The 13,059-nt window shown below is 34.1% G+C and overlaps 1 protein-coding gene across 1 annotated transcript in view; it reads left to right on the top strand.

Moving 5' to 3' along the window:
- The first annotated feature begins 5,886 nt into the window (after positions 1–5,886).
- LOC110029361 (putative amidase C869.01) overlaps positions 5,887–13,059 on the top strand; it is an 8,104-nt gene continuing 931 nt past the window's right edge. The window contains exons 1-2 of the mRNA XM_020731617.1: positions 5,887–6,907; positions 7,649–7,847. Coding sequence (XP_020587276.1) covers positions 5,946–6,907; positions 7,649–7,847 — 1,161 coding nt within the window. The 5' untranslated portion in view covers positions 5,887–5,945. The remainder of the gene's footprint in view (positions 6,908–7,648; positions 7,848–13,059) is intronic.

The following is a 13,059-nucleotide window of genomic DNA, read 5'->3' as shown; positions in this document are numbered from 1 at the left end:
GTAAATTAAGATCGAAGTGAAAAGATCATCACAACTTCTTTAATATTTTCAAGGCTCAACCAATTCAAATCACCATTTCACAAATCTCAAGACAAGGAGAAAGACAGAGAAAACTATTCAGAACTCATGGGGAAGACACAACAAAACTCGGAATTCATATATAAAACCAAAGTCATACAAACTACAAGTAAATAACACTTATCTCTAATTCCTCCCCAAACAAACTCATCGAAGTTCTTCTGAATCTTTTTCTTTCTTTACAGCACACAGAATTCTTCTTCGAAGCAGCAAGGAGGAAGAAATCTCTCACTTTCCCTCCACTTACAATCTCTCGAAGAATTCCTCAAAAATTTAACCCTAAAGTAAACTGTCAACACTCTCCAATCACTTGCAACTCTCCCGGAACCCACTCAATTTTTGGACAAAATCTTCCTTTAAAGATGTAGAAGCGTTTTCCAAAGAGTTTCCTAAGCTTCCCTCAAAAAATCGTCCACATTCAATGTACCTTTGGAAATAACCGCCGATCTCGTCGTCGGCGGCCTCGAGGGCGCCCTCAGCTGGCCTTCTAAATTAATTGATATGGAATCTCGAGAAAATCTCGTCGTCAGCGCCGTTGGGCTCGCCGTCGGCGCACTAGTTCAAATCTTCATATTTTGGTCCTTTTCACTCAAAATTTGCTCCTTTTTTCATCTTTGCTCGTCATTTTCGCTCTAAATTCGCTCCTTTTTGCATCTTTTTGCTCCAATGACCATAATTCATCATATCTGCAACAAAACATCAAAATTATCTTTCCTTAAAGTGCAATATCATCAAAAACAGTGTAAAATAGATATGAAAATCTCAACATATTTTCCTTTGGTCATATCCTTCTATGTCGTAACCAGCGATGGGGCTCCAACCAGGCCGGCACCAGCGATATCACCACCCGCCTCATCTTTATCTCGTCGGAGATATTGCAGTCGTCGATCGCACAATGCCGGCAAAATCCATCATCGACCTTTTCTACTGTAGTATTTTTTTCTTCCATCTATCGTTGGCCCTTTTTTTCTTCCCTGACCTAAGCATTAGGGGAAGTTTTGTTTCCAGCCGCTCTTTCTTCTGCTGCTTTCTTTGTCAGCAGAATTTACAGTGTGTATATACATGCTTTTTTTCTGCAGCCAATGACAACCGCGGTCAACAAAAAATCAGTTTTCCTGTAGGTTGTCTCTTTCCTTGCAAAACTCAAAATTTAGCGAAGTCTGAATCAATATAATAAATTAAGCTAAGTCTGAATCTCTCTTCTATGCCGAAACATATGACAAATAAAACTCAAATTCAGTCAAGTCTGAATCTAACAAATTCAAACAAGCATGAATCTTTCTTCTACTACGAAACATATGACAGACAAAACTTAAAATTCAGTTAAGCTTGAATCTAGCAAATTCGATAATCCAAATGACTAATTTAAGGAGATATTTTATTAATATAAGGAGATATTTCCTTTCCTATTTTATATTTATTTTCTTAGATTATGTATTATTTATTTTCCTATTTTATGTTATTTCCTATATCTCCATCTTATTTCCTATATCTCCTAATAATTAATATGAATTAATTATTGAAGATATAATTTGAAATATATTTCCTTTCATATCATTTCTTTTTTTATTATTTTTCCCATTATTGGATTCTTGTAAGAGTTATTTATACCCTCGTTCATATCAACAAAATAATGAAGTATTCCACATTATTCTGAAATTTCAACAAATGTATACTTGTATTATAATTAAATTGATGGGAGATACTAATAAAAAAATCTTTTTGAAAATTATTTGTCCTTACAAAACACATTAACATGAAGAAATATAAAAATAATCATTCTTCAAATTAAAGACACTTTTGGTCTCCAAATGTCATTGAATGCATATGAAACCTGTTACTAATATGTTATTCTTGCTTAGATAGTGAGAAAATGAAAATATTACATGTAGACGAATGGTCTAGATCGTTGACACCGCATGTTCGACGGTGTGACACGATTCACGTTGTCATCCGGATTTAATATTTTCTTGTGGCTCAACTCTTAGATAATCTGAAAAAACAAAAAAATGGAGTTGGTGTAGCTAAGCAGGTAGCAAAGAAAAAAATGGATCAACTTTCTACAGATGGATGGATGGGGGATGGGGGATGTTATGTAGTAAATAAATGTGTTAATTTTATTTTATTTATATTTTTATTTTAGAAAACATAACATTGATATACTATAATATATTTAGTTATTTTTTTAAAAAAATTTAAATAAATTTTTTAATATTTTTTTACCATTTAAAATAGATTATTTTATTGTTGAAAATAAATATAAAAAATATAAACAATATTTCCAGACGGCATTTAGATCCGGTAGTATTTAATTTAAAGCGCTTGATCTGCCAGCCAGCTACAGGTTTGAAAGGACCAATTTATGCGTTTGAAGAGGCTATGGGAGTCCAAAATCATTGACGGGAATGGGGGGCATAGGCCTCGAGACAAAATATAATAAAAATAAAAATAAATAATAAATAATGAAAATTAATAATATTTAATGTTCAAAATCATGCCATTTGATCATTAATGCGTGGCCATGGAGAAATATTTTAGCATTTTAGTATTGGACGAAGATCAAAACATATACACATTTGAAACAGAAAAAAGTCACAGGAACTGACTCAGTTGGAATATCCATAATTTTAAGTACATAGATCCACTCTTCTCCTGAATAAGAGAAGATGAAGTTACAGATGTTATGTACAATGATACTTCATCAATAATAGTTGTCATGCGCTGAAAAGGCCGTAGTTAATTTCTATGAAGGTAGCGTCCGATCCATCATGAATGTTGTAGATGGTGATTATAGTGTCGACTTGTTGTAGAGGCCGTAGTTGAAAGTTGTGGTAGTAGTTGGCTAGGTATGGCGTAGATGGTTGCGTCAGAAGCATTGATTTTTCACAATGGGTCGTAGTAAAGAGTTGTAGGAGTTTTGAGCCACATAAGTTGTAGATGCTTGCTTTAGGAGCGTCAATTCGTTACAAGGGTCATCGTAGGGAGCTATAAGAGTAGTGAGCTACGTAGGCCGTTGTTGGTCACATAAGTTATAACGATGAGCTTTGATAACGTCCATAAGCCATAGAGGTCAGCTTTAGGAGTTGTGATGAGCTATAAGCCATAGTGGTGAGCTGCAATATGTAGGTCGTATATTGAAAAATTGGGAACCACACAAGCTATGATAAAGTTAGTAGGCCATAGAGTCCGGAGTAAAAAGCTGCAAGAATGTCTGTAGGCTTCAGAGACCCGAATTTGGAGTCGTATGAACTGTGATAATATCTGTATGCCGTAGAGGATGGAGTTGGGAACCGCATAAGCTGTAAGTCATGTGACCTTAATTGATCACATATGTCACTTTGGTGAGCTACAATAACGTCTGTAGACCACAGAGGTTGAAGTTAGGAGTTGCATGAGTTGTTGACCACGTAGACCATAGTTGGTCAAATATGTCGTAGTGGTGAGATGTGAGGATAAAACTTATAGCAGCAGTTGCAGGGGATTTAAATCTTCTAGCCGCAGTATCAAATTCATAGTTGGTCAAATATGTCATAGTGGTGAGATGTGAGGATAAAACTTATAGCAGCCAGGGGATTTAAATCTTCTAGCCGCAGTATCAAATTCTTGTATTTTTATGCATATATAAAGTCGCTGTCAACCTTTCAAAAGGGGAATCTTCTTTCATACTTGAGCAACCTTTTATTTTCATTGTTGATAACTTAGGATTCTTGTGTAGGACATTAATTAAACCAAAATTTTAGTCTTATGCTGAAAATAGTAGGCTAGAGTTTTTCCTTCTTTGAGTTTTCCTCGTTTCCTGTGGGATTGACAATAGGATTCAAACCCAATACTATTAATATGCCAAATATACTTGCATGAGCAGTCCATGTTTCGTAACACTTGATGCGTGTCATTGTATCCCTTATTAATTTGTTATATCATTTTAACACTTTCTTTTTGGTATCTAATTCATGCCTCTTATAAGAAGAATTGTTTTATTGGAGGATCGGATTCCAACTCTTTACTTCTAATCTCTATCATAATGTTTTATTGGAGGACCGGATTCCAACTCTTTACTTCTAATCTCTATCATAATGAGACTCGCTATTGAATGACATGACATCCATTTCCATTTGGCATTTGATTCTTGTTCTTGAGAGTTGTCAAATGACCATCACCCGTTCTTACTGTAAAAATCAACATTTTCAAACTTCATCAAAATCTCAAGAAACTATTCTCGCATCACAAATCCTTACATTAAAGTGTAAGCTAGTCTTCTCTAATTAGACATGGACAAAATTTTGAGATTCTTAACGTTGTCGAATAAAATAATTTGAACCGTGATATTTTTTTTTTTACAACATAAAATAAATTTAAATGAACACCCCCTAATTCTTATGCAATTTTCTATTTAACATATGATATTTGATATTTATATAACAACCAAAATTTCAATATCTCATGCAATTAGCACTAATATTAAAAATTTTGAAGTAAAGTGCACATTTTTTCGAATATTTTAAAATGTTAAAGTTTATGGTCAGATATGTAGGTACATAATAATTGTATTTTATGTATGTAAATCCCCCCAAACAAAAGTATTTTTTGAGTGTTCTTTGCAGTTTTTCTAATTTTATGAATAATATTTATACAAGACTAATATTTTGAATATCTCTACTGCCTAACATACAACAAATATAAGTTTGTTGGAAAGAAAAATAATTTTAAGAAAATGAATAGAAATAATGTAAGAGGATTCTCATAAAATCAATATCTTATATTGCAATAAATAAAATAAATTAAAATTCAGATCTAGAAACTTGGCCACCCCCTTAAGAAAAAGAGAAATTAATAGTGATGATGATTTATATAATTATTAGTTTAGATTAACAATATTATTTTGTTACGAGTAAGGAAGGGACTTTGCTTTAAAACAAGAGAGTTTAAAAATAAGAAAAACTGTAAGGCTGCACGAGAGAGTTATGCTCCATCATGCTAATGCAACATCGCAGAGGAGTCTCACTAACTATATGTCCACACGATGTAAAGTTGATAGTCTTAAGTTAAGAGTGAATGCACAAAATAAGTTCTCTTAATGAGAATGAAGACTCGACAATGAGTACTATGGATGGGTAGCAAATTAGTATGTACAAATATTTTAGAGTCTTTTGAGATATTAGTTGATGAATATTTAGAATTTAAGATTATTCTAATTGAAGTGTAATCTAAATTCAACACAATTAAATTTTAAGAAATTACTTTTTTAATGATAGTTGTAGCTAAATTTGGGCGGTATTGATATGATCAATGATGTATGCAATAAGTAAGACAAATAAAGCCTGATTGGGTATACATGGATGAGAGTAGCAAACTATGATGAAGAAGCGGCCCCTCAAGGGTTCGCTAAAGAAGGCATCAATAAGATCAAAGATATGTGTGGGAAGAGAAGATGATGATGGAGGACAAGGATGCGACGGGAGAGTTCATTGGTAAGGAGTTACATGATTCACAATGTGTGAAGGAGTAGAGGACATGATAATGGGATCTTGTTGAGGGATGCATCGATGAAATCAACAAAGTGTTAATAATGAGAGAATGTCACATGATTTTACTTAGAGAGACGTTGATGATGACAACAATATGGAAGTAGAAGAGGATGCAATGAAAACTCATCATAAAGAAGAAGAGGAGGCCGAGCCGAGCCTGGGTGCATCTCAAAATCACCCAATTTGAGAGATTTAAAAATACATTTATAATTTTATCAAAATTCTTTTTTTTAGTTGCTCCAAATCTGTCGTATTAGTCTACCCCTTCCACCTGATCCTCTTTAAAATGCTCGGGCATCTCAGTTCAGCAATTCACAACCCTGCAACAATTCCCTGCGCCAAATGGCTTCCTTCGTTTTCCACCTACTCCTCCTCCTCCTCCTCCTCCCACCCTTCCTCACCCTCTCCTTCGACTTCGATGAAGCCACCATCCTGGACATCCAGTCCGCCTTCAACGACGGCAATCTCACCTCCCTGCAGCTCGTCCAACACTACTTAGATCAAATCAATGTCTTTAACCCGCAACTACGCGCCGTCTTAGAAGTTAACCCGGATGCTCTCGCCGCCGCAACTCTCGCCGACGAGCAACGCAAAAACGCCAACTTTCTCGGCCCTCTTCACGGCATCCCCGTCCTCCTCAAAGACAGCATTGCTACTCGCGACCGCCTCAACACCACCGCCTGCTCCTTCGCTCTCCTAGGCTCCGTAGTCCCCCGCGACGCTGGTGTCGTCGACCGCCTCCGCCGCGGCGGCGCTATCATCCTCGGCAAAGCTACTATGAGCGAGTGGGCTAATTCCCGGTCATTTAACTGCCCAAACGGGTGGTGTGCGCGAAGCGGGCAGGCGCAGAACCCATACACACCGACCGAAGGTCCGTGCGGCTCGAGCAGCGGGCCGGCGATCGCCGTAGCGGCTAATTTGGCGGCAGTTTCGATTGGTACGGAGACTGTTGGGTCGATCTTGTGCCCGGCGGCGAAGAACTCGGTTGTGGGGATTAAGCCTAGCGTTGGGCTTACGAGCAGGGCGGGGGTTGTGCCAATTTCACCGTTACTGGACACGGTGGGGCCGATGGGGAGAACGGTGACCGATGCGGTGATGTTGTTGGATGCCATTGTGGGGTTTGATCCGCTGGACGCTGCGGCGACTTCGGCGGCTGCGCAGTTCATACCGAGTGGTGGATTCCGGCGATTCTTGAACGTGGATGGGTTGAAGGGGAAGAGAGTGGGGATTTTTGCCACTTATTTTAATTTCGCTGAAGGGTCCGTGGAATCCTCTGCATTTGCTGCGCATTTTGAAGCCATGAGGTTAGTTATTCAACAAAACAACTTATTTTTTTCTTTCTGTTTTTATTTCCTCAGTTTTTGGGATTTATATTTTATTTATTGCTTAAAATATTAGAGTTTACATGGTTGTCATTTCAATTTTGTTTTTTTTTTTATATATAGCATTGAAAATATTAAAATAAAATAAAAAATAATGCCTACAATGATGTCTCTGTGAATGTAATTCTTGGCTTTGATCTCATCGTCGTTTTGTCTTATTTTAATTGACCTCTTTCTAATCAAAATTAGCCATTTTCAGCAAGTATTTGATTTTAGTTTGTCTATCCAGAAAAAAATATTTTGTCCGGACGTCTGCACATTCGGACGACCAACCACCGACGATCACGTCGCTTGCCAATGACGTGTTTAAAGACATAGCCGATGATAATTGACACTTTATATCTTCTGTATACTATGACTATACTATATATACACGTTCATCCGCACATGCGGATGACTGCATATAATATTTTTTCTTCATTCTAACAACATTGGTCATAAATTATGTTAGTTAGGACTATAACTAGTTATTTAGTTATGTCTTCCAATCCAAATGTAATTGTCAGCTTATGAATGAAATCCATTACTTACATGCTTATTTTTATGACCACAACCAAAAAAATATATGAAATCATTTTTGCTAATTTCTTTCACATTCATACATTCAATTCCAACTGCATTTATTCCATCAGTTTGCATGGCTTACATAGATAAATTTTGCAGGCAAAAAGGAGCAACAGTAGTAGAAAATCTTAGACTGCCGAATGTGAAATTCATGCTGCAGGAGTTAGAAGATGGACAGGCGACGCAGCTCTTAGCTTCTTTCAAGGTCTCCATAAATGCTTATCTCGCAAATCTCGTATACTCCCCCGTCAGATCACTTCGAGATATTATTGACTTCAACAACAACCACACAATTCAGGTGATAAACATTAACAACTTAAATATTCATAATCATAATTAACATTATAAAATGCATCATATTAGGGGTGTAAATGAGTCAAGTTTGAGCGAGCCAGAGCTCGGCTCATTTTCGACTCATTAAAAAAATATTGTTGTATTTTTTGATATCTCTAGTCACGTAGATGGTAGATGTTAAGGATAGGGGTAAAATTTAAATTTTATTATTTATATTAAAATATTCATTTAAATAGAATTTAATATATTATTATTTAATTTTTTTATTTAATAATTTTAATTGATAAATTTTTTTTTGCAGTGTTATAGTTAATTAAACTATTTAAAAATAATCATTTGTGTACGCGATGGATCTTCGCGCAACACTAAGATGCCAAATTATTGCTTGAACGCCGCAAATTTTTTAACACGCATCAAGTATATTCTTGTAGTCAGTGATAGAACCTGTTGGTAGTTTTGTCCCTTAAATTTTAACCAAACTCCTTTATCTTATCCCGTAAATTTAAATACTTAATAATAATTTATTATTAATTATATTTATACTAGTTTAAAAAATAAGAAGATAAAAGTCTTTAATTTAAATACCGGTGGTCCCATCATTTTTAATTTTGTCACAAATTATTATTACTTTATGAATCCGGCACCCCATTTAACCTAAACAATTCTATTAAAAAAGATTTGCATTTGATGTCATCACATTGACTTATAATTTGTGTTTCATTAATATAAATTTCTATAATTAATAAGCTATAATGAAAATAAGCTTCACATGTATGATCTTTGAAGGGGTTCGTAGAAAACTCTCTCTAACTAAATAATTACATTTGAAGCGTGTTGTAGTTATTAATTTTAAAATTAGTTGCAATTCAAATTTAACTTTTCTAAAAAAAAATCATGTACAAATAATTTGTTGGTAAATTTCTTCAATCTGAAAACACACCCAATGTATAGAGGCTTTTATTGAAGAGAGAGTGTACAACATAGAACAGTAAAAGAGAGTGTCATCTTTCTATTCATGATATGAAACATTTATTTATAAGCATATGTCATAGCATTACAAAAGTAAACATTAGTCCTCTCGTCATTAATTTCTCAGATGGACTTTTTGGTAATTTACAGAGATATTTTGCATATAATAAAATTAGAAGACTGATTCGATGGACAGGAAGTTTATCGACCACCTATTGAGTCTTTGCTCCGTCGACATCTACTCCAAGAGGATACACCTTGTTGATTGTCCTAATGCCCAATCACTGCCTTATGATAGATCTCCTTACACACTTTACCGATCACTCGAACAAGACGCTCCCTTCACCATCATCCAAATAAGATGGGCGTCAACGAGCTACATCCGACCGGCCATATCTTCCGCCTTGAGTTTAGTTCTGGCATATTTCTCGTATACAGAATTACTCCTAAACAAAGATTGCAAGTCTCGTTTTTTCATACATGAAAAGCAATCTACAAATATTAAAAAATAAAAAAGATAAGATGGTGACTCCAAAAAATCTAAACTTGACAAATTAATAATAATAATAATAATAATAATAATAATAATAATTAGGACATAATAGATAATCATAGTTGTTACGAAAGCGTGTACTAAAACTCATGAAATACGGGTACAGCTCTATCCAAGAATGGTGTTTTGTCCCAGAATAGTGAGGAATAATGGAAACCTTTCGCTGCTCTTCATTAGCGCGTAAACGCATTAACTTAACCTTTTTCGTTAATTATTTTTTAGTGCTTTTAAACTAATTAAAAAGCATAAGAGCTTTATTCTAAAATGCTTTTTTTTTTTTTAATATTTTAAATAATTCTATAAAACGTGATATGAACATAAGTTTAATGAATGTGAAATGAATTCTTATCATTATGAAATTAATTTAATTGCTCATGCAATGCTATAAATTGCTAGTACAAAGTTGAGAGAATTAAATGTTATGTAAGAAAATAAATTTTAAAAATATAAAAACAATGTATAGAATGGTGAAATAAAATAAAATTGGATGGATCTAAAATTGCCAACATGTAAGTCAAAATCTACAATAGGCTTGAGTACACATCCTGCCCACATCCTCCCCACACCCCTTATTTATAGCTTGGAGATTAGGATTTGAGTGCTCTAGAAAAACTTATACATCAAGTTACATAAATGAGAAAAAGTTTCATATATGACCTTGTAGTCATTTACTTTAAAAAAACATAAGGAGGTGGCTTGATTTCACTATAATTGAGTATTCACACTTATAAATGTTTTATTGAGAAGAAAAAGCTGATAATGCTTATTTGACTAAGGATCTATTTGAGACAGTTACAACTTATTAAGAAGCAGTTGTGAAACTGCTGAAAAATAATCTGATGTTTTAAAAAGCTTCGGTGGCTATTACAATTTTTTTTTTGAAAAAATAAGTCGCAACTAGAAAGCAACCACCGCACCTAGCTAGGACTGGTGAGAAAACATTAATTTTAGCGGGAGTTTTTTGAAAAAAACTACCAAAATTTTGTTTATCTGAACTAGCAAATCTGCAGTGAAGTACCGCATAGCCAACACACGGCTACCCCAATTGGTCCCTGAGAAGTAACATTGGTTTATTCAATAGAAGTCACTCACTTGATGAAGTTCCCAAAGAGAGATTAACTTAAAAAAGCCATCAATTCACTTCAAATCGGTTTATTTCTTCTTCATGGAATACATTCTTCCTCATGTGAATCAGAGCACTGCACATACAGTATAAACAATTAGGGAGACCATACAAATATAAGTTTACTCACAAGATGATTTCGTCCCTCGTGTTTGATTATCAGTACGTGCAGTTGTCTGCATATAATATTTTTTTCTTCAGATGCCAATTAGAGCCATTTACCAAAGAGAAATCATATTTAAAATACTCAACTTTGATTGAGCAATTGTAATAAACAATTTTATGAAAGCAATTGTAATAAACATATTTATGAAAAAGTTAAAGTTGGTAAATATATGAATGCATATAGAGTTACTTAGAAAAAAGATAGTGTCCTTCAAAACTTCTATCGTGGGATGTGAATTAGCTAAAATTGAAATAAAAAAATTGTTTTGTCTTTGTATAGAAGACAAATACAAAATGTGAAGCTAAATAAGGAATGCTTATTGAATAAGGACACCGCACTCAAATTTGTGTGCGGTGTTCGATCAGGATCACTGAAATATATATTTTTGTTTTTTTTTTTGTTAGAGTGGAGCTCACTCTAAAATTTTTGACAGCCCTGATTGGACATCGCAAGCTAAATTTTACATGTGGTGTTCGCACGCAATAATTTTTCCTAAATAAGACATCCGAGAATGTGAGTTTGCGTCGGTTCAAGGAAATCTACAAATCTAAAGGTTCAATTTATAAACATTCCTACCTGATTATCCTAAAAAGATGCAAATTAACCAATACAAATTACTTAGAAAAAACTTTTGATATACATGAATTCATTGTTAGTTTATTCCCCATTACGGTAAAATTAATTAATTTTTATAAAATCATCCAAATACTTATTAATATTCAAATACTTCCAAAACTATTTTATTTCAGTTACTAAAACTTAAAATTTTCAGTTATTTTTTTATTTATTTTCATTATTATTATTTTTATTTTTTGTACTTTTCTGTGATGAACAAAAACTATCAATGTTGTTAAAACAGGATCGGATCGGACTGGTTTGTCGGACCATCAGACCGTGAACTGTAGTACGGATGGGATAATTGGATTTTGAAAAACCGAAATTGGAGTGTGTATTTAAGAGGGAGAGGATGCCAAATGGACGGAGCTCGGTGGTGGCTCGATCGTCACTATTGGTGATCCCTGCGGTCTAGACGACATCGTGAGGCTCCCTCACACTCGCACCACCTCCAATCACCGTTCCCGGATAGCATGCACAGCTAGGTTGAGGTATTTTCATTAAGTTTTTTTTTAGGCTGCATTGTCTTCTTTTTTATGAATGATTTGTGGAAGAAAAGAATATAAACATTGCTTTATATATTTATTTAAAACTACAATTTATGTTTGGGGTGATCATTGTTATTTTCTGCCTAAAACTAATATTTTCTTTAGTAGAATATGATTAATTTACATAGAAAAAGTTGTGTGATTAAAATGGAGCAGTGCTTTAGAGGAATGTGGTGTTTTTTTTTTATCGTCCTCATTGAATAGTGATATTTGATATTATCAAAGGAATGTAGAGAAGAGATTAGGTTTTGGCTTTCAAGTTTTACTAGATTTTTAATTAATCTAAATTTTGTCTTATCTATGTTTTGCTTTTAGATTGTCAAATCTTGAAAGAAGGAAATACGAAATACAAAATTTCAAAGAAACAAATATATTTTTTTGGCTACAAATATGAGGCTATGTTGAGAAATTAGGGCAAAGTAAACGCAAGAATCGACACAAATCAATAAGAAAACACAAAGATTTAATGAGGTTCGACAATTTGCCCACGTTCTCGGGAGCAGAGCGGCGGCTTTTCTTTCAATTCGGAAAAATAGTACAAGATCAATTAGGGTTATAATACATCAATATATATATAGCCCTGACGTAAAATATGTAATTACAAAATTATCTCATACGAAGATTTCTCATAATTCGTTTGGATTTATGCCTGGAAGGTCTATTATGGAAGCTATACAGTAAGAAGAGAGTAAGGATGATCTAAATTTTTTTTCTCTCAGAAAAAACTTACGATAAGGCTCCAGAGAAGTCCTTTGGAGAGTTATAGAGAAGAAATGTGTTGATATGACTTATATTCAAGTCATTAAAGATATATATGCTAGAGTTGTTACTTGTGTTCGAACAGAAGGAGGATTGACTAAGTATTCAGTTGGATTACACCAGGGATCGGCTTTAAGCCCATATTTTTTTGTTTTAGTTATGGATGCCTTATTGGGCATGTACGGGAGGATGGACCTTGTCGTATGTTTTTCGCTGATGATATCTTTTATGTAAATAAGACTTGGGAAAGTGTTCAAAAAAAAAACTTGAATTATGGTGGTCTATATTTCAGTCGAAAGGCCTTCATTTGAGTAGATTTAAAATTGAATAGATAGAATGTATTTTTAGTAATAGTAGTAGCTCTAGTATGTTTAGAAAAAAACTTAAATTATGGTGGCCTATATTTGAGTCAAATGGCCTTCATTTGAGTAGAGTTAAAATTGAATACATAGAATGTATTTTTAGTAATAGTAGTAGCTCTAG

Source organism: Phalaenopsis equestris, unplaced genomic scaffold (assembly GCF_001263595.1).
Source record: "Phalaenopsis equestris unplaced genomic scaffold, ASM126359v1 Scaffold000567, whole genome shotgun sequence".
In the NCBI taxonomy this organism is placed as follows: Eukaryota; Viridiplantae; Streptophyta; class Magnoliopsida; order Asparagales; family Orchidaceae; genus Phalaenopsis; species Phalaenopsis equestris.
This window is presented reverse-complemented; position numbering and strand designations above follow the sequence as displayed.